At 53.4% G+C, this 25195-nt stretch overlaps 1 protein-coding gene across 3 annotated transcripts in view; it reads right to left on the reverse strand.

Moving 5' to 3' along the window:
- Tmco4 (transmembrane and coiled-coil domains 4) overlaps positions 1-25195 on the reverse strand; it is an 85536-nt gene that overhangs the window by 14636 nt on the left and 45705 nt on the right. For all 3 annotated transcript variants that reach the window (XM_010614239.2, XM_010614240.2, XM_033767301.1), the window contains 3 exons: positions 23627-23791; positions 22972-23108; positions 19694-19778 (listed from right to left, as the gene is read on the reverse strand). In XM_010614239.2, the coding sequence (XP_010612541.1) occupies positions 19694-19778; positions 22972-23108; positions 23627-23791 (387 nt within the window). The remainder of the gene's footprint in view (positions 1-19693; positions 19779-22971; positions 23109-23626; positions 23792-25195) is intronic.

Below are 25195 nucleotides of genomic sequence, written 5' to 3' on the forward strand. Positions count from 1 at the left end.
CTCTCTCTCTCTCTCTCACACACACACACACACACACACACACACACACACACACATGTGCAGTTATGGGGCTTCTGCTTACTGGGTCTGGGCCCTGGCTCAAGCCCTCTTGTACCTGATCTATTCCTGCAAAGCATCATTAGGGTTAAGAGATGCCCAGGGCATCTGCAAGCTCCCACGTGGAGCCAGTGGCACAGCCTGAACTGGAACCAGATCTCTCCCCACTGTCCGTGAAGCTCACACCCGCCGTGTCCGTGGACATGGGCTGTCCTCCTGCAGAGACACCGAGGGGCCCTGTGTCATGGCAGGCGAGTGGTGCCACTGTCTCCCTCTGCCATGGGCTCCTGGTGGGGGTGGGGATGGGGGTGGGGGTGTCTCTGCAGCTGGGCAGGAGGAAGCGGGTGAGGAGAGTTGGGGTAACAGCACGGGGTGGGTGGCACACTGTTCTACTGACCCAGACACGTTCTAGGTCCGGGCCACTCAAATTGCTACCTGTGTGTCCCCTAAGCCCAGAATCAGAAGCACTGGGTCTGAGCAGACAGGAAGTCACCAGCCTGCAGAACGCTCTCTGAGAAGGGCTGCTCCAGACGGATAAAAGGTGCATGCACCCCTCACCTTGGCACTACTCCCCGCTTTCTCTTCTCTTCACACAATACCTGTTTATCTGCTCTCCTCCTCTAACACCAAGGCAAGTGAGGGCAGACACCCCAGCCGCCTTTTCACAGCAGCGAGCAGGTCTAGGACTGCAGCTGCACGCATGGGGTGGGATGGATGAGGGAATGACACGTCCGTAAACCGCTGTCCACCAGGAAAGCCAGCATTCGAAAGGACTTTGACACCAGCCTTTTCGCTTCTGAGCTCTGTCACTTGAGCCAAATCACTTAACTTCTCTTAAAAGAGGACAGTGGTAAAGATCCTGGGGCTGTGGGTCTCTAAGGATTAGGTCACAGGGCAGAGAAGAACCCATCGTAGTGAGCACAGAGCGGAAGTCAGCAAGCCCTTGCCTTGCCCTGTGCTTCCTTTGCAAGCCCAGTTCCTGCGCATCCTGGAGAGACGCACATGCAGGAGGTCCCTGGAGAAGGTGTCCCTAGTGGGACGGCTTTGCTAGGCTCTGCCCACTCTTTTGCTGAGTGACATGGGGTGGCTTCTTCTCTGTGGGCCCCAGCTTCCGACCAGAGTGTTGCTGTTTCCTGTTCAGCTTTCAGGCCGGAGTTTTGGAATGAAGGGTTCTAGGTGTGGGAACCCCAAGAGAACCAAGCTCCGATGGCTCCCTGGCTGAGGTTAGAAGAGTTCGCGGCACAGAACTGACCTCACTCCTGCAAGGAGATGGTGCCCTAGCAGAGGGCTTAATCCTCAGAGTTTGTGCTCGGAGCCTGCTCCCTTCGAGGGGTTTCAGGTGGTTGTGTTGCTGGCAGGACTGAAAGGGCCCTGAGAGATCAAGGAGATTTCACTGTAGCCACTTCTTTCCGCAGAGCAGGAACCGGACTCAGAGGGGGGATGGCGCTCGGCCCAGGTCGCACAGCGAAGACGCAAGCTGAGATCGCAACCCAGGCTACATGAAGAGCTGCTGGGCAGTCGGGGCCAGTCTCTCTGCTGTTGCAGTAACCACAAGAACAGGGCTCACATGTAGATTGTGGGTGCTCACAGTGCCAAATGGGGTGGATCCTGGGAGATCACTGGGCCAGCAGCTCTCTCTGGGGCTCAGGGTGTGCTCTTTGCAGGGTAGAATCTGGGTCCCTGGAGAGCTGCTTTTCGGCTCTGGTGCTACTGCAGGAGGCCTGGGCCTCCTTGTGGTCAGCAGTGGTAACAGGAGAATTCTTGAGCAGCTTTTCAGATGGACAGAAAGCGACTAGGAAGAGCAAAGCAGAACAAAGACGCGTGACCTTGAACTGAGCCTTGCAGTGGACCCTCATAAAAACGTTCAGAGAGCAGGCAAACTGAGCCAGCGGTGGGTGGTGAGCCGAAGATGCATTTTCCCTTCTCTGAAGCTGGCGGGTGCCGCTTTGCTGCGTGGCAGGCTCTCAGCGAGGCACAGATGTGAGCTTAGTCGAAGCCGGCAGGACCCATGCCAGAGGGAACTGCGCATAGGAGGTCAGAGCAGGACTCCTACAGCTCTCAGGAACAGGGCCCCGCCCGGGAAACCTGCCTTGGGCAAGGAAGACATGGACTATAGAAGCTGCTGGGAGGGAAAAAACATGCTGAATCCACTTCTTGGTCCCAAACCTTATAATATCAAAGAGTTCAGCCTTCTAGACAATATACGGAAAGCCCTCCCCGGGGCGGCTTTCAGAGTCCCACGTGATCTCTGGATCACGCTCCTGACCGAGAAGAGCCAGACGCCTTTCTGCTGCTCTAGGGGCCACAGCGTTTGCCAAGACCTGTTTGGATTTGTCCCTGCTGCTGCCATCAGCTTTGCCTCTTGTGAATTTTTAAGCTATTAACCTCGCCCAACAGCTTTGGGAATATTCAGATTTTCATGCAGAAGAGGGTGAGGCTCATCTTCAAGTTGAGGAGTGAGAGACATGTGCATCCTCTGCCTGGATTTCCCATTTTTAAACAGTTCTCTGGCTCTTAATTAACATCTGCTTTTACCAGCAGGCTTTCATCCTGTTATAACTTTAGCATTAAGGAGGCGTCAAACCTCTGGGAGTTAAAAAAAAAAAAAAGAAAAAGAAAGGATTACCAGTCCCGTCTCTACTCCTGCACTCTGAGAACTTGCTGTCATTCGTATGCGTGGTGAAACATTTTTCCGAAATTTTCCTCTCTGTCTCTGTTTCTCTCCCCTTACCTGTCATCTCGCTCGCTCTCTTTCCTGCAGCGCTTGACATTAAGCCCAGAGCCTTTGGAGCCCTCTTTTAATTTTCTATTTTGAGACAGTTCCTCACTAAAGTGCTCAGACTGGGCTTCAAGTTTAGAGCCTCCTGCCTCAGCCTCCCAGTGCGCTGGGATTACAGATGTGCACCACCACGCCTAGCTTGCTTTTACCATCTCATTTTGTTCTTTTACACAGGATCCAGAGCCATCCATTCACAGTGTAAGTCACGGACATGAGGTGTTTTCCTGGGGTGGTGGTGAGGGCTGCACGACTCAGGATGTTTACTAGCAATCACTTAGGGTGGGCAGATCTTGTGGTAAGTAAGTTACACCATGGCACCTCTGTGCTTGCATCCTCTCATGGAGTCCAGTTAAGGTCATGGTGATGGCCCCAGAAGCTCTGTGTGACTTTGTGGCTCTTCCCCTCATTTGCTCTGCTCTACCGCTAGGTTTGTTGCCCCAGAATGCACGAGGTCTCCCCAGAATGCACCAGGCCTCCGCCCTCCTGTTCCCTCCTGCTAAGAGCTCAGCCCCTGGATAGTCATGTGCTTCCCTCCTTCCCCTCCCAGCTCTGCTGTCCCCTACAAGGACAGTTGGAGGCAACCTCCCTGCCTTACCCAATGCCCTGGTCCCTTCTCTGTTTTACTTTTCTCCATCGCATGGGTCACTATCTGATTGCCGCCTAATTTTCCTTTTTAAAGCCTTATTGCTGAATGTCAAGCTCTGCAGGGCTGGGATTATTGTCTTTGGATTCACCACCGCACGACATGCATGTGGTGCTCAATTAGTCTGTGTGTGGAATGAGTGAAAGACAGCAGACCCCATAGTATGAAACCTTCACGCTGGGAATAAATGCAAGGTGTGTGTGTGTGTGTGTGTCTGTGTGTGTGTCTGTGTGTGTGTGTGTGTGTGTGTGTGTGTGTGTCTTTCCCTGCTGTTCTCACCTCCTGGCGCAAGTTCTTCCTGGCAGCTATGGCTGGGGATCTCTGAACACTGGGAAAAGCAAAGGAAGAGTGCTCACTCTGCTGACCAAACCCAGAGGAGCATTTGACTATAGTTCTCAGCTCTTCGGCTACTCATCTGGGGCAGACAGCAGCCTTCAGTGGATAAGGAATGATTGGTCCTGACAGCCAACCCTGCCTTAGCCTCCGCCCCAGCCTCGTTTTGATTCGGAGGCTCGGCCCCCACCCCCAAGCACCTGCCACCTGCCAATGGAGAGCAGCGTCTATGTAGCAGGCACAGCCCACACTCAAAGGAGGCTCAGGGTTCCCCGGCCTCTTGGCTGATGTGCGACAGAGCTCGGGGCGGGGGGCTGATCTCTGGGGGCAAAGAGCCAGAGTGACACTAGGGCCCGAGAAGCCACCCGGGCACCAACCTGAGAGCCAGTTAAATGTTTCTAAAGTCTCAGAATTGAGGATTGTGGTTCTAAGACTATGCATAGGCTGTTGTGAATCTTAGAATTCCTGGATTCAGAGTAACGTGTCTCTTCCCTTACCTCCTCTCCCTCCCTTCAGAGCTGGGGTTGGAGCCCAGGGCTTAGCCTCTGGCAGAAGAGAAATTTGGATTCAAATCCTGGTTATGCCGCTGCACTAATGGAGGTCCGTCAGGTCTTTCAGAGCTTGGAGTCTCAGCTTCCTCATTTGTAAAATGGAGATGCAGGCTGGGTATCTCTTGTCCGAAATGCTTGGGACCAGCGGTGTTTCGGATTTCGGAACATTTATATGTGTATTGAGAGGCTGGAGATTTAGTTCAGTGGTTCCGCAGGCTGTTTTGCAAGTGCAAGGTGCCGAGTTCGATCCCCGGTACCACACACACACACACACACACACACACACACACCACACACAAGCAAGTCCCACCTCATCGGTATGATGCCTTGGGGGGACATCTAAATACACATACACACTGATAGCCCAGGGATGGGACTCAAGCCTAAATACCAAATTCACTTATGTTTCATACACATCTTCACACAGCAAAAGGTCATTTTATACTTGTCTGGGTCAGACGTGGAATTTTCCACCTGTGGCATCAAAACATCTTGAGTTTTGGAACAGTGTGGACTTCCGGCCTTTGGATCAGGGGTCCTGAGCCCGTCAGGTTACCTCCCGACTGCCCAGGCCCGGGTTGCTCCTGCGGGGTGGATTCCAGCAGTGTCTGCTGCTCTGTTCTTGCGTGGCGGCTGGCCAGAATGGCGGGTAGGCGGGGTCATCTCTGGGGAGGGCGCAGCCCCGACATCTGACGTTAGACTGTTCTGGGAACTCAGCAATGTCAGGAGGTGGGGAGGCCCGGCGGGGGTGGGAGCCCTGGGAAACAGCCAAAGAGCCGCCGACTTCGGCTTGAACACTTCCTCCTGCCAGCTTCTGTTTTTAGTTTTCCGTCATGGTAAGAAAACACATCACACGGTGCCTCCCATCTTTGCCATTTTTAAACGCACAGCTCGGAAGCCCCGAAGACTTCCCTATGGTCGCCCAACGCTCCTTTCCTATTATCCACCTGGATTTAGCTAAGTCACTTCGCACCGCCCTTCTAGCGCCGTGGCGGTTCACGTGGACTCCCAGGATGGCACTTTGGCCCCTTGGGCCTGCTAGCGATCCAGGGATTACTGCAGCTTTACGGGACACACGGAGGGCTGAGAAAGGACTGCTCGCTCGCAGCAGCCAGTGTCACCTCACCCTACACCCCTGCTCTCGAAAAGGGTGTATGAATCGAGGTTTTGCAAACCTCAACATTCTTAAAAATGTGCCAAGGGGGCCCTGCTCCGCACACAACCCCCTGAGAACCGTTCTGTACGGCGAGGGGCGCCTTGCAGATGGGAGCAGCCACCCTGTCCCTACTGCGGCTTCCTTAAACGGAGGCGCACCTGCCGCCAGGGCTTTGCAGACGGTCCACGCTGCCAGTGTGAGGGGCTGAGCGGCAACCGCAGCAGGGAGGAGGCTGGCGAGGCGGCAGCGCGCATCCCACATGCCCCTCACGTTGTCAATAATGAGATTTCTCCCGGCTGCAAAGACCAAAGCGTCTCAAGTTCAAGAAGCAGAACGGGTGGATGTCTGTCCCTCCCGGCAGGGGCTCCAGCGTGTGCGGCGGGTGATAAGGTGGGAAAGGAGAGGTGATGATCTCCGGGCGGCGGGTCCACCGGACGGCGCTGGAAGGGAAGGACGCGGACGGAATCCGCGGCAAAGACACATACACGTGCGCATAATAAACTCGGACAGAAGCCACAAAAGGGACAGCGACCGAGAAGGGAGAAAAGGGGCCCCCGCAGGGGAAGGGGGCTCACACGGGAAGAACGGCTTAGAGGAGCCCGTTTGGGTGCAGTATCGGGGTTGGGATGAACGCCGCCGCCTCCACCTCTCCTCTTTGCCTCCCACCGCTTTCAGTTGGCCGTGCAAAGTGATAACCCACTGCGGCACCCGGACCCTGGACACAATCAGTTCTGCCTGACCTCTCCTTGCTCCCCTGAGGGACTAAAGCTGGATTTGTCTGAGGATAAAGCGACTGGTGGATGTGATTCCACACAAGGCAAAGAAATCACATCAAATGTGATGTCTGCTGTCACAGAGATGAAAGAGCCAGCCGACCGACCAGGCGAGGGTCTGCTGCATTCCAGCTGGTGTCCAGTGACAGCTCCGGCAGTTTTCAACCATGTGGGAGTTGTGAGACTCAGGGGTACTCGTGAGCACCGACGAACTCTCACACCTTGGTTTCATCTTGTAAACATCAGGGCAGGAATGGTGGCCCAGCTTCAGGGGCAGGAAATGAATGTTGTATTATTATTATTATTATTATTATTATTATTATTATTATTATTATTTTCAACTATTCCTTTTCTCTATGACACACAATACTGAGTTTCCATTTCAGACAAGGTTTCCTTTTAAAATGAATCTAAGTAGCCAGGCATGTTGGTATATGCCTGTCATCCCAGCACTCGGGAGGCTGAGGCAGGAAGATTGCTGTGAGTTTGAGACCAGCCTGGGCTACAGAGTGAGTTCCAGGTCAGTCTCAACTACACAGTGAGACCCTGTCTCAAAAAACAAAAACAAAAACAAGATCTAAGTAGAGATTGCGAGGTTGGTACAAAGATATTGAGTAGGCACCCTGGTAAATATAAATGATACAAATTGGAAAGCTATACGAAAGTGTCTGCAGCTGGGAAACACGAATTACAGCAGTTATTATCCCGCTAACAGTCACAGCTGCCTGCAGTCCACAGTGTTGGTTGTGACACAGCAAGTCCAAGTCCACTCCTCCTTTCATGTTCTGGGGACTGGGTGTCAGGTTCACTTCCTGACAACATTTCTATGTTGCAAGGTGGTCATATTTCAACTGTAACATACTGAATCTGACTGGAAAATATTCTAGGCTCAAAATGAGATTTCCCGTGTTAGGACCCTCACCCATCTTGGTCTTCACAACTTCCTCTTCCTCCTCCTTTTTTGAGACAGGATCTCACTATTTTGTCCAGGTTGGCCTCAAAGTCTTGGGCACAAGTGATCCTCCTGCCTCAGCCTCCCAAGTAGCTGGAACTTTAGCTTAAACCATTATGCCTGGCAGCAGATTTTCAAGTCTATTTCATTGCTGAAACAAATAATGCATTGGCGGCGGGTGACGAACAGTCAGGGCAAGTGGTAGAACCAAGTTAATGTCAAATTCTGCCAGCTCCTTGCATGAATAACCAGGCAACTGTGAGGTTCTGGGGGTGGAGGCATGACTGGCTGAGACCCACCAGATGCCTGCATCTTTTTTAACTTCCCGGGGAACACAAGCATGTATCCAAAAAACTCCACAGCCGAGGCTCAGGTCCTTGGGAGTCATCAGTGACTCCGTGCCTCCCTTTCCACCCAGAGAAAACAGAACTACATCACAAACCTGGCTGTGGCCTCTTCTTCCCCACCCGCCACCTGACAGGGACCTCCTGGTTCTTTCCAGGATGGTATGAGATTCCCAGAACATGGTCCACAGAGGAAAAAAGGGCCACGTGACCCGGATTTCGTATCGTTTTGGTCACCGACAAAAAGGTGACTTGTCACTAATGGGGATTAGATTATTCCTTTGTCTTTCCTATGAGAAAATCTTTGCTCAGCCTATCGTCTCTTGACTTTTATCTGGGGGTGGTGTGTGGAGAGGCTAATGAAACAACAACACGTTTGGGTGGCTGCTGCCAGGACGCCTGGCCGAGACAGGCAGACTGTCTTTGATGCCAGCCTTGCGCTGCCTCTGACGGCAGGGGCCAGAGGGAGCCTCCCACTTCCTCACCTGGAGAACGCTCCGAGAATCCCAAACTTGCAGGCTGTTGGGATGGTTCTGTGAGGTAATGTCCCAAAACGTAAGTCACAGCGCACACTTGGTAAACACTAAGTCCTTCCCTCTGTGTCTTTGGTGCCTCCTAAATGCTTATGTAGTAAAAGGGGGAAATGAAGGATAACACTGGTAGCATGCAAATCTCTCAGGAATTAGGAGCAGCCGCCGAGTTCTGCACAAGCTCTCAGTGAAAGGGAGTCACCGGGTCCTCCCCAGCAAGCGCCTCCTAGGAGCTGGATGCCAGGCAGCACAAGTGGCTTCTAAGCCCTTTTACTCGGTGAAGCGCACCCTTCTAGAGCTACCACAAGGCGGTGCTGTGGAGACCACAAGCGCTCAGGCATCTCCAGGATGGGGCAGGGCCCTAGGGAGCTTTGGGAGGGAACTCGCTCCACAGGTGAGCGGATCACTCCCCCATCACAGCCCTTCCTGGGTCCCTAGATGGAGTCCTGAGAGTGGAACTCCTGGTTTGGCCTTGCCACCTGCTAGCTGCACCCGTGGGCCAGCGGGTACCTTGGATCAGGGGTCTCTGCAGGGCGGTAGGGAGTACCCTGTGGGTGTCCTCCCTTGGTTCTGTCACTCCCAGGCCGTGTGACCATGAACAAATCTCCTGGGATATCAGCCTGTTCTCTTGAAAAACAGGGACAGCAGCAGAGCACTTCCTGCCAGCTGGCTGCGAGATCAATGATTCTCCAGGCGGAGGGCCAACCAGCAGGCGGGTTCAGGGAAAGTTGTGCAGCTGTCCGTGGCTGAAGGATGTGTGCCGGGCCTGAGTACTGAGGTCTCGCCTGGTGGAATGGGGCCATCAGATCACTGTCCCCCCTGTGCCCTCACAGTTCCTGGCACGTGGCAGGCCCCCAAGACCCGTGTGCCGACTGATAAATAAATACGTCCATCCTGTGAAAACGCTGGCCCTCGACACTCAAGCCAAGTCCCGGATTCTGACCCTACACATCTCCCCACGTCCTTGAAAACACTTGGCTTGGGCACAGGCCTCCCAGAGCATTCTCCGTCCTGCCTCTGGATCTTGGGCATCGCCAATCCCAGACCCTCTCCTGCCTTGCTCACAGCCCCTCAGGGCTGCCCTGTTCTGCAAGGCCCGCCGCTTCTCCTGATGCCTTCCCTGCCCTCTGGAGGGAGAGGCACCCTCGTCTGAACCACCGCAGGACCCCACCCCCCCCCCCTCCTGCCTTGCTCACGGCCCCTCAGGGCTGCCCTGTTCTGCAAGGCCCGCCGCTTCTCCTGATGCCTTCCCTGCCCTCTGGAGGGAGAGGCACCCTCGTCTGAACCACCGCAGGCCTTAGTGTCTAGGCCCCTGATGGATGTTGTTTTCGGTACCATTACGACCCTGCTTTACGGTTGATGTCTTATTTTCTTAACTAGGGTGTAGGCCTTTAAGGGGCTTGTCACAAGAGGTAGCACAAAGGAGCGGTTAATAGGGAATGGTTCAGAGTCAGACACATTGGGATTAGAACGGTTTACTAACTGCTGGCCGTGTGCTCTTAGACAAAGCACCTAACGGCCCTGAGCTTCAAGTTCCCCAACTTTAAAAGTGAAAATGCAAGTCAGGCTTGGTGGCTCACGCCTGTAATCCCCGTACTTGGGAGGCTGAGGCAGGAGGATCTATGTGAATTTGAGGCCAGCATGGGCTCCATAGCGAGTTCAAGGCCAACCTGAACTACATAGTGAGACCCTGTCTCAAACAAACACACAACCAAACGATATCGAGTCTGTTCCTCAGCCAGGAAGAGGAAGGGCTGGAATTCAGATCTAGGCCTGGCTCCCTGACACAGGACTTTGCCAATGGGGTCACTTCTGTGCACACTGATTTTTTCCCCCTGGCCCCGATGCTTTCTATTTATATACTAGTTGTTGCTCTAAGGACTGTGCTTCCTAAATGCCCTGCAAACCCTTTGGTGAAGGGGATGGAGTTTTGCATCTAGAAATAACTGGATGTCTCAGCAGAGAGCAAACAAAAGATAGAATAAAGAGTGATGAAGAACACACGAGAGACCCAAAGGGTTAGAATCCACATGGGGACATCTCACACGAGAGTGACAGAGACAGAGGCCCTCAGACCCAGAGTCGGTTTCAAGCAGGAAGGAGGGACACAGCCTTAAGAGACTGGATAGCTCCTCATACCCCACACTACGAGCGATCGGCTCTCTCTTTAAGTTGCAGTCTCTAAATTCCTCGATCTTGCTGCCAGCAGAATGGTGAGGTTCCTGTCACGGGAAGCAGTTAAACAGAGGTTAGTGGACACCTTGGATGGATGATCAAGAGGACCCTGTAGAGTGTGCCGGTTTGAATCGGATGCCTTCCGATGTCCTCTGGAGCCCTGAGTCAACATCTCTGCTCTTTGTGGGATGAAAGAACGAACCAAGGACCGCTGTACCGTAGTGACCCCAAGATGATGCTGAAGCCTCCTCTGGATGATCAAACTAGGATTACGCCGTTTACAGAATCCTAATGTTCTCAGGATGGCTGGCCACCTCCGGTGTAATGACCGTAGCCGGTCACTGAGCTTTAATATGTGCCAGGTGTTTTACATTTGTGTTATTTTATCTATCCTTATGAAGTCGGCATTATCTGATCTAGTTTGCTAATGAGGAAGCCTTGAAGAGCTCATATAACTTGTACAGGGCCACGCTGTATTAAGTGGAAGAGCCAGGCTTTGAATATGGGGCTTTCTGACCTGAGGCCAAGATCTTGACCCAGTGGCATGGAGACCTGTGGCCTTCTGGGTAATTATGAGCAGACTTTTCACTCAGTCAACCCTCAGTCTGCACACGCATTAGTAGGAGGCTTTAGCAGGAAGCATGTCTAGGAATGCCTAGATCAGGTCTTAAAGCAGGCTAGGAAGATCAGGTTTTAGAATAAATAACCCTGGGGAGCTCTCGCAGGAAGGTTCCAGGTTCCTACAGTCCCACCTGCAGGGACACAAGCATTCTTGGCCTTGCCTCCTTTCACCCCGGGCATCTTCACCCCAGGGCATCTCTCTGTCCACTTTGGTCCCAGGCCAAGGGAAGAGGGTGCATTAGCCGGCTGACCAGGTGTGAGGACACTGAAGGGCCACGTGTGCTAGTTCCCAGGTCGCCACGCAATGGGAAGCCAGGGATGGCAGCTCTGTTCCTTGCCTGTGCTTGTCAAGTCGTTTGGGGCAGCAGGGCCACCTTCTCTCTGGCCCTCGGTCCAGGGCTGGGGATGTAGCATGGTAGGACAGTAGGCACACACGAGGCCCTGGATTCATCCCACACGGGCGATGATGCTGTTTCTGTCTCCCTCTCCTTTCCCTTTTTTCCTGTGTGCCACTGGCCTCACACCAGGCCTCAGGCCTTTGGGGTCTGAACCTGCCATGGGGTCCAGGATGGTTTATTCTCTGGGGGTTATCAGGTGAGCCCAGGTGGTGTCAGGGTGCTAGGTACCCTGGTCATCGTGGAGCTGGAGCTTGTGTGCTCATTCCTCTTGGGGACCCAGTGGGGAGAGGGGGGGTGACTTCCAGAGCCAGGGTTCAGACATGTCTGGCTTCGCCGGTTGTCACAGCATCAAACTTGCAACAGCAGCCATTACTGCCTTTCAGAGCACATTGTTTCCTGGCCCTTTTTCTTCATCTAAAATAAAGGGGATTCCTGGATGTTCTTCCAGCTCTGACCCAGGGCCCTGGGAACTATGTGGGCTTATCGAGTTGGCTCCTGCGGGCCATTTGTGGGAAGAAGGTGAAGTGACTATGCCCTGTGGGTTAGTGGTGCAGAGGCCAGGCCCCTGCATCCCTGGCTTTCTGTGCAACCAACACGACCCTCATTCAGGGTGTGTATATTTTAGCCAGGGGTGACTGCTAAGGGCCAGGGTGTCTGCACCCCACCCCACTAGAGCAGGCAAATGCATTTCAAACAAAGTCAGCAGAGAGCCTGCCAGAATTCTGGGAGAGACTGCGGGAACCGGCCAGCCTTTAGTTTGGATTCAGCAGGGAATCAGGGAACCCGATGTCCTGTTCACTCACTCCCCCTGCCCGCCCGGAGAGCTCATGTGACTGTTGTATTTGAGGGCTCAGAGGTACTGAGTCCTGCAACCTTGGGGAAAATCTACTTGGGGAACCACATGGAGGCAGAGAGGAGAGACGGTATACTGGGTACCAAGTGCTGTGTGGTCGCATCTGCCACACTGAAAGTCAGCGGGGCAGGCTGGAATGGAGTCTCAAGATTACTATATATAAATTATTGCACCTCCTGCCTGCCAAGTTCCATGCCAGATGCTGGTGAGCGAACGGATCTAAAGAGACACAGTCCTTGCCCGGACCTCCTCATAGGTTAGGGCTGCTTATATGTTAAATGACAGAAAATAGCCAAAACCCTTAGTGTTTCACCTGATCTAGAGTAAGTGTTCAATAGAGGCAGTTATGATATTCTGGAATAACTCCAAAAGGCACCAACACCCCAATATTACTAATTACCCTGAATCTCATAAAGGTAAAGTGACACCTACAGGCCCCAGGCAGTAACTAGCCGAGCCTGGATTTGAACTCAGGTTTCTAGTCCCTCAGTCCGGTGTTCCTTTGTTCTCAACTGGTTGTCAGACTCCCTTGTACCCTGAAGACACTCTGAGAAGCGGTTCGGTGGAGCCAGCTTGCAGTGGGGAAGGGATGAGAGCCAGGCTGGCAGAACGGACAAACCCCAGTGCCCAGGTGGAGCAGGCCCCGCAGGCTTTCAGGTGCCAAGCGAGTTCACCCACAGGACCTGGCTCCGCTGCTGCCACGGGGAGGGCCACTGCGTGCAACAAGATGGAATGCTTTTAATTAGTTCCCTTCAAATCCTCTTGGAATGTAGAGAATAAATGCGTAAGTCAAACGAAGCAGCAGCTGATTTCTTATTTCACGGGACCATTTCCTGGCTGAGCCAGCTATTATGAATCAGTTTGAATCGAGTTCCCTTTCCAACTGTTCAATTTTTGCAATTTTTTTTAAAAAAGCAAATACATCGAAAAGACTAATGGTCCATTGTGTCTGGGGCTGAGAGTCTCTCTGCAAGAGCCCAGATGGTGGCTCTCTCTGGCAGCAGACACCATCAAGCCACCCCGGCCACCTGCAGGGTCGGCCACTCCCAAAGCAAATCCGTGGTTGACTGGGACATGGACCATTGCTGGAGCACTAAGGGGGAGGCTGCTTTATTCTGTGAATCCTGGCTCAGTTCATTTCCTGTCCAAGGGCACCGTTTATTTGGCAGGTGCACATCCAGTCCTGGGTGTGAGTGGGCCTGCATGTGGCAGCCTCCCGGGGAGGCTTGGACAATAATAGGTCAAGCAGCTGGCTTGGGTCACGTGGGCGGTGCTGTCCCCAAGGCCTCGGGCATCGTCCGCTATAGGCAGCGCCTGCAGCAGCTACAGCTTCATGGTCACCTTTCTGTCTCATTGATAAACCAGCCACTGACATGTCTGGGCACCTCCCGTGTGCCAGGCCAAGCCAGGAGCTGGTGACACAGAGGTGACAAGGCAGTCTGGGTCTGCCCCAGGGTCGACCACTCTCTAGCAGGGGACAGACTTGAGAGCAAATGGTGGGAAGGGCAGGAGGTGGCTGGACACAAGGCGATGACTCGGGTGATGGGGACAGCAGGCCCTGCCGCTGCCCACGCTGACTTTGGGCAAATCCCCAGGGCCGAGTCTCAGTCCTGGTCTGCAGTTCTGTAAAACTGGCTAAACAACGCCTCCACATGAGATCGCGGCAAAACAAATCCACACTCTGCCCCCAGCAAGAAAGCAGAACGAACAGGGCCACCGTGTCTGTCTAGTTCCCCAAATAAATAAGCACCTTCCATGAGCCAGTGATGCCCTGCGGAGAGCCGCACTGTCCCCAGTGCTTGGAACACGGATGACCAGGGCACCACAGGCCCCTGGGCTGCTTGGCGACCAGAGAAAATGGCTGTTTTTCCATCAGGAAAGGAGCAGCTAGCACGCAGTGGGTGTTTGGGAAAGGGTGGTCTTACCGACCTCGCACACCAGGCTCTCAGTCGCCACTTGGCTGGGGCCTGCACATCCCTTCACTGACACACGTCACAGCCGACTCCTGCACCCACTCTGCAAGCCCCAGCTCATGTCTCCAGGAGCACGGCTCACTTCAACAGACTGTAAACTCCAGGACGACAGAGCCTGTGTTAGCTGCCACCTCCCCAAAGCCTAATGTAGTGCCCAGCGTGCAGGTGCTTCGTTAATACGAGATAATGGAATGAATTTTATTTTGAGTAGTTTTCTGTCTGGAAGATCTGACCTGGGATATGGCTTTGAGTGAAAATATCCAATAAATAGGGGTTGAAATAAAATTGTAAGATAACAAAGGAGCTTCTGGAGGTGGAAAAAGATGTGTCATAATCCTAATCCTGGAACAAGTGACTCTACCTCTCCCTACATCTCACTCTTCCCATCTGAAAAGTGGCAGCCAAGTTACCTGCATCAGGTTTGGTGAGCGTGGAACAGAATGTGCATAAGACTCTGGGCAGAAGCTTGGCAAGGGGCTGGGTCTTCCCATGGCCGTGACTGCTGCTCTTGCTTTTCCTGTTGACATTGTCATTCCCACCCTGGAAGCCATGTGTCTTTGGGTATTGTCACTAGGGCACTTCCTATGATTCTCTGGGCCAGGTGCTGTTTGGCTGACTGTACCCAGGACTTTACAGTGACTCTGTCCCTTTGATGGCTGGCAGGTTGATGCTGAACTTGCCTAGTTGCATGGAGGCCCCTTGGCTGAGCTCTAGGCTCTCAGTACCACCCACAGCTGGGGCTCTGACCCAAGCCCCTCAGGGCCGGTCCCTCTCTGTCTTCCTGTGAAGGTGTCCTACTACTCTCCAGGCTGTTCTTGGGAGGCAAAGTGTGGGATAAAGAAACTGGAGCTCGGCACCAACATCATCTTGGCTGACAACCCATTACAGAAGCCAGAATCCCACCAAGTCCTGGCTGCTAACGGAGCCTGGATTTCTAGTATGTGTTGAGGAAACGGAACTGCTCCTTAGTGCTATTTTGGTGGCACCACAAGGTCCCTTAGGAGGTATAAGAATACATCACTGTGGTTACCACCTTGCTGTTTTCCAGGTAGCTCTACTTCTCAGCCTTCTGAACATACGGTAGGAACCCACTCACCAGTCCTTCCTAGATGTTGGGCACGTCCACGTTCTTTGCTCTTGTCAATGAAACACGAGCCAAGGTAATATGTGTCACTTCCAGGTCAAATTAAAAAGAAAATGCACCACTCACAAATCTCTGACACCCACAGAGGGGGCACATGTTGAGGTGGTGCCTTTATGGGTCTGACAGGCTGAGTAACTACAATCAGCTCCTGCCTACCTACCCGCTGTGGGCAGGTAGCATAAATGAGGAATGAACCTTGGATGTGTTGCACCTCTAAGAGTTGGGGGTGCTTGTTAGTGCAGCATAACCTAGCCTGTACTGATTGCTACACAGTGAAGGCCTATGACAGTAGATTTTACATTCATGTCACTCACAGAGCACCCACTTTCTGTTGGCTTTTATCTCAGTACAGGACTCAAGGAGGTCAGACAGATTCCGGCCCTCAAGTGACTTGCGGGTGACACCTATGTGAGAGGCAGCTGACCAAGCAGAGCCTGAGGGACGGGCAGGCCAGGTTGTAAGGGGCCCTGCACCAGCAAACCCTAAGCACTGCAGTGTCACCCCAGAAGAGAAACGAAGAGAAGACAGTAATTCTACAGGCAGTTTTTCTCAGGGGGAGGGAAGAGCAGGGAGAGGGAGGAGAGGGAGGCTGGTTGGAAGACTGTGGACTCCTGGTTTTATTGCACATTTCATTACTGGCTCTCAAGGGGCTCCAGGAAGCAATTACTGGATTGAAATGCAGTAGAATAACTCCTCTTTTACATCTCCTAACTCGGATAATGACAGCTTCCCTGCAATTAGGAGAGGGTCTCTTCCACGTGAAGGTCAACGAACGGGTGTTAAATAACCAAGGCTGCCCGAGACTGGACAGCGAGCTGGGATGGGTCAGACTTGAGACAGCAGCCCGGGGTGAAGGGATCCATTCAAGATCACGGCCAGAACAGACGCTGCCTTCCCAGTGACACAGGCGAGGGCTTTGGAGGAGGATGGTGAGAGGAGCAGGTGTGTGCGACAGAAAGGAACAGGAAGTACAGGGCTGACCCTTTGCGGGGTCAAGCTCTCTTCCACGAGGTCTACAGCCAGCTTTGCCGTCCTTTTCCCCCACTCCCACCTGTTACACTACAGACAGCTCCGGCCCATTATCAACGCCCAGTACGGATCGTGGGCGCTTTGTATGGGTCTGAATTTCCACGCAGGGCTGCTTCTACCATGATTACTACTGGAGGAACAGCTTCCAGACACTGTGAGACCCGAGAAACGTGTTAATGCAAAAAGAGATGGCAGAGCACCAAGAGAGAGCCGGGCCAGGCTGGAGACAGCTGGGTGCTGTGGGCGTGCAGTGAGGTGGAGAGCTCTGGAAAGATGCCAGGGTGGGCACGATGGGGCCCTGGGCATCACGCTTGGAAACCTGCACTTGATCTAGAGCACAGCAGGTGCCCGATGCTGCTGGGGTCTGCTGAGCTGCTGCGTGTGCACACGTGTGTGAGTATGCACGCACATGTATGAGTTTGAATATGTGTGTGTGAGTTCGTATGCACAGGTGGGCTACAGGTGGTCTAGTGCTGACGGACCCCCTTATAGGACCCACTCGACAACGCATTCACTCCATGATTCAGGGACCTCAGCCTTTGCCCCTGCGTCTGAACAGTTGGTTCCAAGTCTGTGCCAGGTTCCCACCCCAACTCGGCAGCACCTCCCACCATCCCACTTTGAGGTCCTTCCTTGGCTATGGGAAACATCAGCCCTCCCACTTCCGGATCGCTGGGAGGCTCCACCTTGGCCATGCTGGTGACCCCTGGACGGCCCTTGTGCTAGTTCCACTGCACGGTTCGCGCCTGTCCCCTGAGGCTTGGGTCCTCTCAGAGTCCTGCTGGGAGCACAGGGTTTAGGGCAGCAGCACCAGGTACCCTTACGCTGGATCCTGGCTCTGGCTCTGGTATCCTTACAGCTTACCCTCTTGGTCTTGGTTTTTTCCTCTGCACAACAGGGAGAGGAGCCACGCCCACTGCCAGGACTTGGTGTGTGTGTGTTGGGGGGGTGGGCAGGGCAGGAAAGGAGATAACGCACCCAGTGCAGGGGCACACGGGCCTTGCTTGGTTCTCTCAACCTAAGCCAAGTTCCTCCCCTTCCCAAACACTCAAATGTGCCTGGCACTGTGCTGTGCACTGGGGCGACTGTGGCACAAGCCAGGACCTGCCAACCTGGAGTTTACAGACCATTCTGGGGTACAGGGGGCCGAGAAGGAGACATAAAACGACAAGCTCCTCTATACGACACCTTCCCATAGTTCCCGGGCACCACTGGTCCTCACTTTACAGGAGCCACGTGTTTACCGACTGTACCCCAATTAGGGTCAGCCAGTTTCGTATTTTCATTCATCCACTGCTATTTTAGTGCCCAGCAATCCTCTGAGTGCATGAAGTACACGGAGACCCATATCCAGGTGAGGAAGCTGGGCCCAGAGAGGCTGTGATTGGCCCAAGGCCCCACAGCCTAGTCAGGGACAGAAACTGGGTGCCGGAACCCAAATCTGCCTACTACCAGCACCACGCTCTTTCCCGCGGTCCAGGAAGATCCAGGGGTGGGCACTGACCAGAAAAGATGCTGGGGAACTGTCCCCCCAAAGGCTGGGGCACAGGAGCATCTCGAGTCATGTGGCTGAGAGGCCACTGGCCGGGGTCTCTTTCCTTCCAGCTTCATACTCTGCTGGGCGACATCATTTCTGCCGGTCACGGCCAAATGGCTCTGTTAATTAATTCAATTTGCTCAGCAGGGAGGGGAAGTGAAGGGATGGCTGGTACTGATGATCTGAAGGTAGCATGTAATTTATGCTAACTGGAGGCAGAACCACACCGTCTCCTTTCAGGGATGAATCTCTTCCATTAATAAGACCACGTCACTCCAGGTAAGGAGCTGGATGGCGGTTTGTGCATGGGTTGGGGACCAATGACCAGGAAAGGAGCAAAATGAAGACAGCAAAGAGGATGACAGCTTTTCAAAGGCCTCTTTTTGAGGAGGAGATTGAGAGAGCAAGAAGGAGCCTGGGGTGGCCCCAACAGCCAGACACATGAGTGAGGTCACCTAGGCCTTGCAGGGGCTCAGACGGGTTCAGAACCCTCTGCTTACAATGAGCTCATTGGAGAGCTGTGAGAACTGCACTGGGAGAAGTGGTTTTACAGCAGTGGATGATAAGCTCCGGACGCTAGTGAGTGTGATGTAAGCAGAGGGTTCTGAATGTGCACACCTGGTCTGCTGGGCTCAGGCACTCCCAGTATCTACCATGAGCAGAGCAAATCCTGGGGGTGTGAGGCAGTCCCATCCCTCTGCTTGCTAGTAGGGGGCTGCAACTGTTCCCCCTGCTTGGGCTGTCCAGGGAGGAGGTGGCTGCAGGTTGGCAGAAACCTGATGAGCAAAAGCTGTACGATGACACTTTTGTGCTGCCTCTGGTTAGGGTTTGAAGGTTGGCACAAGTACTACATGGGACACCTCGCTTGCCTCTCAAAACAATCCCATGGAGTGTGAGGGTCAACTCTGTAAGTGGGGAAACCAAGGCACAGAGAGGCACTCCGTGAAGTCACAGCAAGAGCGGTGGCTGTTACCCTAGCCCCTTCTCGCTCATCATCCCTGCTCTCTGGCCCCGGAGCTCCTCTACTCTTCTCTTTCTCTTGCTTCTGGGTCCTGTGGCTGTGAGACGCCATCCCTCCCTGACAGATGTCCGGAGCTGGCACCGTCCCTGAAGCCTGCACCCACCTGAGGCCAGCAGTTGGGTCCTTGGGCTTCCTGCTTTGTTGTCACAGAAGGGATGACCACAAGGGCGTGGCACAGTCCTGCCGGTGTCTGGTGGGTTGGGCGGTGGCCTCTGGTGAGATTTACCCACCCAGAACTTGTGAATGAGAACTCTTCATGAAAAAAGACATTCATGATATAATAAGGACCTTGAGATGAGGCCATCCTGGATTTGAGTGGGCCCCAAAGCCGATGACAATGACACTGTCCTTACAAGAGAACAGGGATGGTGATGCCATGGGAAGAGGGAAGCAGACACCAGAAGCATCTACAAGGCCAGCAACACCGAGGGACACCAAGGAACACTGGCAGCCACTAGAGGAAGCTTAAGTGACAAGGCAGAAGCCTGCTCCAGAGCCTTCAGAGGGGGCACGGCCCTGCCGATACCTTGAGTTTGGACTTGTCTCCTTTCCTCCCATGCAAGACCATACATCCGGACAAATGGACCAATGCCATTATTGAGAGACTGTCGTTCATCCACTCAAAATTTTGTATAGAAAAAAATGAAATAGTTCTCCAAATGGCTTACCTGTTTTGTCCCCCTATTTAAAAACCGTTCACTTTTAACTATTATTTCCAAGCATGAACACTTTACAAAGCTTATGACCCCAGCCAGGTTCAGAACCTGTGGCCTGGGGGACCAACATGGGAATGGCTTTCATCTGTGACAACGAGTCAGACTCACCTTTCTCCTGAGCCATCTCTTGCAGACAGAAGTAGATGACCCTGGCTCCCAGGCTGAAGCCAATCAAGGTGACAGGTCGCCGGCCCTGGGAGGAAAAGAAACAGGTGTCTGAGGGGACACAGTCAGGGCTTATACACCGTCGGCCCCTACAGGGCGGCCCTTGTAAGCCCTTAGCGTCAGCTCCTCTTCTAACAGATCATGCACGTGCCACTCTGGCCCCCAGTTCTGAGGTTCTCATCAGCTGTCAGGGCCCTCATTTGTGCAGAGGGGCACCTGCCACTCCAAGTGGCTTCTGCCGAGGCCACCAGGGAGCCTCTGGCTGGGCTAATTCCCTTTCGTGTCAAATTGTTACCAGCCACCATCTCTTCTTCCTTCGGAGACAGAACCCGTCAATTACAAGGGCTCTTTCCTTGCACTCCTCTGCCTGTGGCAGATGACTGCAGCGATGTGGCCCCTCTGGGGAAGGGGAGATTAAACAGGAGGTATCCCCAGGGGTGACAGGTAAAAAAGCAAGGAGTGACGTCGGAGGGTCAGCTGTTCTGTTTGTAGAGAGGAAGGCGGGGCGTCAATGACAACGTCAGGAAGACTAAGATTAGCAGGAATCTTTACACTCATAATCTGTAGAAAAGGAGGGTTATCGGGGAAGGCTCTAAAGGAAAAGGAAGTTATCTGGGCCACCTGGGTGCCAGTTCCACACGGAAGGAGAGGGAGGAGCAGGTGAGCTCCGAGGAGCACTCTGGTTTTATCAGTCTGTTCCTTTCCTTGGTTTCCTACCAGTTTCATGTATTACATCCCGCCTGCCCCATTTACTATATAACACAAAATCCTCCATTAAATAGCTTTTGAACCCTGCAGGAATCTTGCGGCAAAAACTGCTAGTCATTTCCCAGCGACCCTCCTTCCCTCCATCCTGTGATACTAGAACAGCTAAGTTTCTCCGGGTACCACTACCCAGACAAAGACTCAGTGTTTGCCTCTGCAGCCGAGAGTGGCCACAGGGCTGAGTCTTCGCTAAGGGACTGAAGACAGGATAGAGCTGTGAATTCTAGACATGGCCTTCATTTCTGCTTTCTGCCTCTGAAAGTCCGGCATGTGTGTGCAGACCACAGAGAGAACCAAGTGTGCTGGATAAAAGGCCACCAGGTGAAGGAGTCTGGGCTCTGTGGGAGACAGAATAACGGCCTCTGCCAGGGCGTCCACTCTTGGAACCTGCACATGAAACCCGCTATGGAAGACACGCTTTGCGATAAGATCACCGTGAGGATCTTGAGATGGCACAGAGGACTCTGGATGTCTGGGTGGGCCCACTGCCATCACAGGCGTCCCAGTAAGAGGGCTGCAGGGGGTCAGATGGAAGGCAATGTGAAGAGGAAAGCAGAGGGACAAAGAGAAAGAGACGAAGGTGCCACTGATGCTGCGGGCTTTGAAGATGCAGGAGGGGGCTGCCAGCCATAGGATGAAAGTGGCCCTGGGAAACCGGGAAAGCCAGGGAAACGGATGCTCCTGGGGCATTTGCTAGGAAAGCAGCCCTGTGCGTACATTTTGGACTGCTGCTCTCCAGAGCTGTGAGATAATACGAGGGTGCTAGGCGTTTTGTTACAACTAATACACATGAAAAGAATACACATTCTTTGCCTTATAGCCAAATCTGCCAAAACACTTCCTCTTCCTCTCTCTCTCTCTCTTTTTTTTTTTTTTCTGGCAAAGATCCCTGTACAGGTCTTGGATGGAGTTACCAGTTTCTTGAGCAATGTACCACAGCAGCAGAAACTGCCAGCTGTCTCTTGATGTGTGCTGATCCTTTTGTGCATAGTAATTGAATTTCAGCTGGCTTCACTGCCACTCAGAATAAAGATTGTGTCTCCCAGCTTCTGTGGCAGCTAGCAACGGTCATGTGACCGGGCTCTGGCCAACAGACAGACGTTGTTCGGGGCCTTTGCTCTCTCCTTGGGTTCTTCCATTCCCCTGCTACCTGGAGTTTAGACACTGCCATCCGGAACAGGTCAGGGCCATAAGCAGCAGAGCAGAGAGAAGACAGGAAGGAACCTGGGGCTCCTGCCATTGTGTGCCCGACTGTCACCCAGGCTTTTTCTAAGAAAAATAAACTTCTTTCTTGTTTAAGACACTATGACTTCGGATTCTCTCCCACTTGTAGCCCAAAGCAATCCCAACAATACAGCCATCTCTGATACTACCTCTCACATGTTTGTTTCCATTTACTCAAGCTTTTTTATTTATTGCAGCACTCGGAATTGAACCCAGAGCATTTGCACTGAGCTATATATATCCCTAGCCTCCTTTATTTTTTATTTTTTAAATTTTGAGCCGGGGATTTAGCTCAGTGGTTCCGCCGCCTGCCTTGCAAGTGCAAGGACCTGAGTTCAATCCCCGGTACCAAAAAAACAAACAAACAAAAAAAATTTTTTTGAGACAGGGTCTCACTACATCACCAAGTTGCCTAGGCTGCACTTGAACTTGTGATCCTCCTGCTTCAGCCTCCCAGAGTGCTGGTGTTACAGGTATGTACCATTGCCCCTGGCTATTGAAGGAGATAGTTTTTATTTCCTTTGTAAGTCTTACCGGATTCAAAATTTTAAAATATTATAAAGATTTCTCTTCCTGTTTTCCAGAATCTCTGAATCATTGAAGATGACACCTTCATGTGGCTAGGAAGAAACACCCGGCCCCAGCATGTGGGAATCCGTAAGAGATGTCTGTGTGGTCTCCTTTGCCTCCCTGACTGAATCAGAGGTTCCCAATGGGTCCAGCTATAGCTAAACTCTTTCGGTTTTCTGGTATGGGTGACTGAACCTAGGGTGTCACACGTGTTAGTTTAGCACTCTATCGCGGCGCTACACCCCCAGCCTTTAAAATTTGTTTTTGAAATAAGTCTTGCTAAATCGGCCAGGCTGGCCATGAACTTAGAGTCCTTCTGTCTCGGCCTCCCAAGTAGATGGGATTACGGGTGTGCAGCATGCCAAACTCTTTAGTTAAGGCTAACACAGAGGAGCAACTTTTCATTTCTACTCAACCCCCTCAGCCTGTTCACGGCTGTAAATGGCCCTGTGTTCAGGCTTGATCTGTTTACCAGCCAGAGACTGCAGTCTACAGTTCTCACTGGTCTATCCTAGGACACCTGCAGGGCTTTCCCCGGAGGACGGAGAAGACCACCTACCCCACCTACCCCTCCCAAGTGGACCTGCTGCTAGGACTTCCATGCTTGTGTGAGTCAGGCCCTCGCTTCGCCTCCCTTCCTCACCCACTGCCAGCCCCAGTACCTGCTGCCGGGAGAGCAGGATGTGGGCTAGGTGCTTGCCAACCTCTGCCGACCGACGGAGACACACCCCCCAGGGGTTGTCAATGACGCTGGCGATGCTGAGGAGTGAGGCCGGCCAGGTCAGGGCGGCCACGATGCCTGGAGAAGTGGAACAGGAGATGAGGGGAGTCTTCCTAGGATGCTGATCGGCTCTCGATGTATGAGTGAACGCACACAAGCCTCTGTCTTACGCCTACGCATTTCCCAGTGTTGTCAAACTCCCCTCATTGCTACGGGATCGGCTGCTGACCCCAGGAGGAGACACACAGAGCACAGCCGAGTTGCTGTGGCTGCCCAGGTAAGGCTAGCTACTGTCCCTCAACAATTGGCTGACCCACAGATCCATAAGCAGCCTACTGAGGTCAGCCCAGCCTCTGCACTCCTGAGCCTTTGTAACACATGATTGTTATTCTGGGCCACTGCGTTTGGGGGCAGCTTGTCACTCAGCAGCAGGGTTATGGATATGCCGTGTGATTGGCTGTTGGCCGGTCTCTCTCACAAAGACCACAGCCTTCTCACAGACGGGAACGTCATCTTCACCCAGCTTGGTGCCTGACTTCCCAGGGGGCAGTGAACACGCAAGGGTATGGTGTCACCGTGGTCGCAGGGAGGCTTACCAGACAGCACGGTGTACTTGAGTGCCTCCTGGGCCACCATGTTGGCGAGGCCACTGAGGATGGTCTCCAGGGCATTGCCGAGCTCCATCAGGTACTTGGCTTCCCAGGCCAGGCAGTACTGCTCGCGGCTGTGGGCCAGGGATGCCCATGGGGCACTGAAGGTGCCTGGGGAGAAGACAGGCAGGTGGCATCACGGGAGTGGGCGCCCGACCTCACTAAACCAGACAGGCAGCCACGGGGTGGGGGGCTGCTCAAACAAGCCAGGAAGACAAGAGGCATTAGCGGAGGGAAGGGAGCACCCTGCCACCCTGTGGGCCAATCTCAATTTCTGTCTCCTCAGTCGTAAACTAGGTGACCTTGGGAACATCATTACCTCGTGTCTCACTTTGCTCATCTGTTAAGTGGGGAGATTACTTCTGTCCCCAGGATAGTGGTGAGAATGGAGCGGGTGAACTACTGTGTGTATAAAGCACGAATTCTGGCATCAAAGCCACTGACATCGGACGGGACCAGAAGTGCGGCTCTGGCCCCACTGCATGGCACCTCGATCCAACAAACACTGACTAGGAAATAATTAGAAATCAGGGAGGAGTGACTTGACCCCAGCTTGGCTGAGTCAGCCAATCTTTCTGAGTCTCGATTTCTTTCCCTGGGAAAATGGACCTGAAAAATGATGATGATGATGATTGTGTGTGTGTGTGTGTGTGTCTGTGTGTGCGTGTGTGAGAGACAAGATAACAGTGCCACAGCAGCCAGCATCAAGCAGGAAAGCACACCCAAGCCTGCCTGCCTCCCTGATCCCCTCCTTGCTGCCGGTAGCCTTCAGGATATGGGTACAGCGGAGCACCTGGTCAGGCCCTCAGCGGTTTCTGCCTGTGGCCCTGGAGGCCCTTTCAGGACACAGACTCTTTGCTAGCTCCTGGGCCTCACACCAGCCCGCTGGTTCATTCCCACGTGACCTGGGAGCTCCGGTCTGATCACCCCCCTGCACAGCAAAGCTTTCCCAGGTCCTCTGACGGATCAACCGGCCTGCACCTTACTCTTAAATTCGTGCTTCAGCCCAGAATCACGTTTGTTACTGCATCCTGTGTGGAGTGTAGGCCTCCCCTTCAGCCGGCTGGGCCAAGCCGCATGCTCCCAAAGCCAGGCAGTGGGGGCACGGTGAGCGCCCAGAAAAGCAGCACCAGCCAAGGAAGGTGAGAGCCGGCTCCCCAGAGCCTTTGGGTTCTGAACCAGCTTCCCAGTCTTGCCTACCTGAGCCAAAGGCCTCACCCTGACGTGCAGGGTGCTCTGTGGGCACAGAAACGGGCCTGCAGCGGCTCCCTTTGTCTACCAGGCCCCTGGCTGGCTCTGGGACAACTCGGGTCCCTGGGCTCTGATTAAGAAACTCAGTGAGGCCAGCAGGGGGAGCTCAGCCTCGATGAGTTGCAGACCCAGGACTCTGGCCTCGGGGCGCAGTTTCCCGGGGCGCAGTTTCCCATCCGCACCGCTCAGCAGGGCGGAAGCCCTCTGAATCTCAGCTTCTATAAGGGCACGAACAGAATCATCAGGTCGGACTCAGATGTTTTC

This window comes from Fukomys damarensis, unplaced genomic scaffold, assembly GCF_012274545.1.
Source record: "Fukomys damarensis isolate Sample0158 unplaced genomic scaffold, DMR_v1.0_HiC HiC_scaffold_23, whole genome shotgun sequence".
Classification (NCBI taxonomy): Eukaryota; Metazoa; Chordata; class Mammalia; order Rodentia; family Bathyergidae; genus Fukomys; species Fukomys damarensis.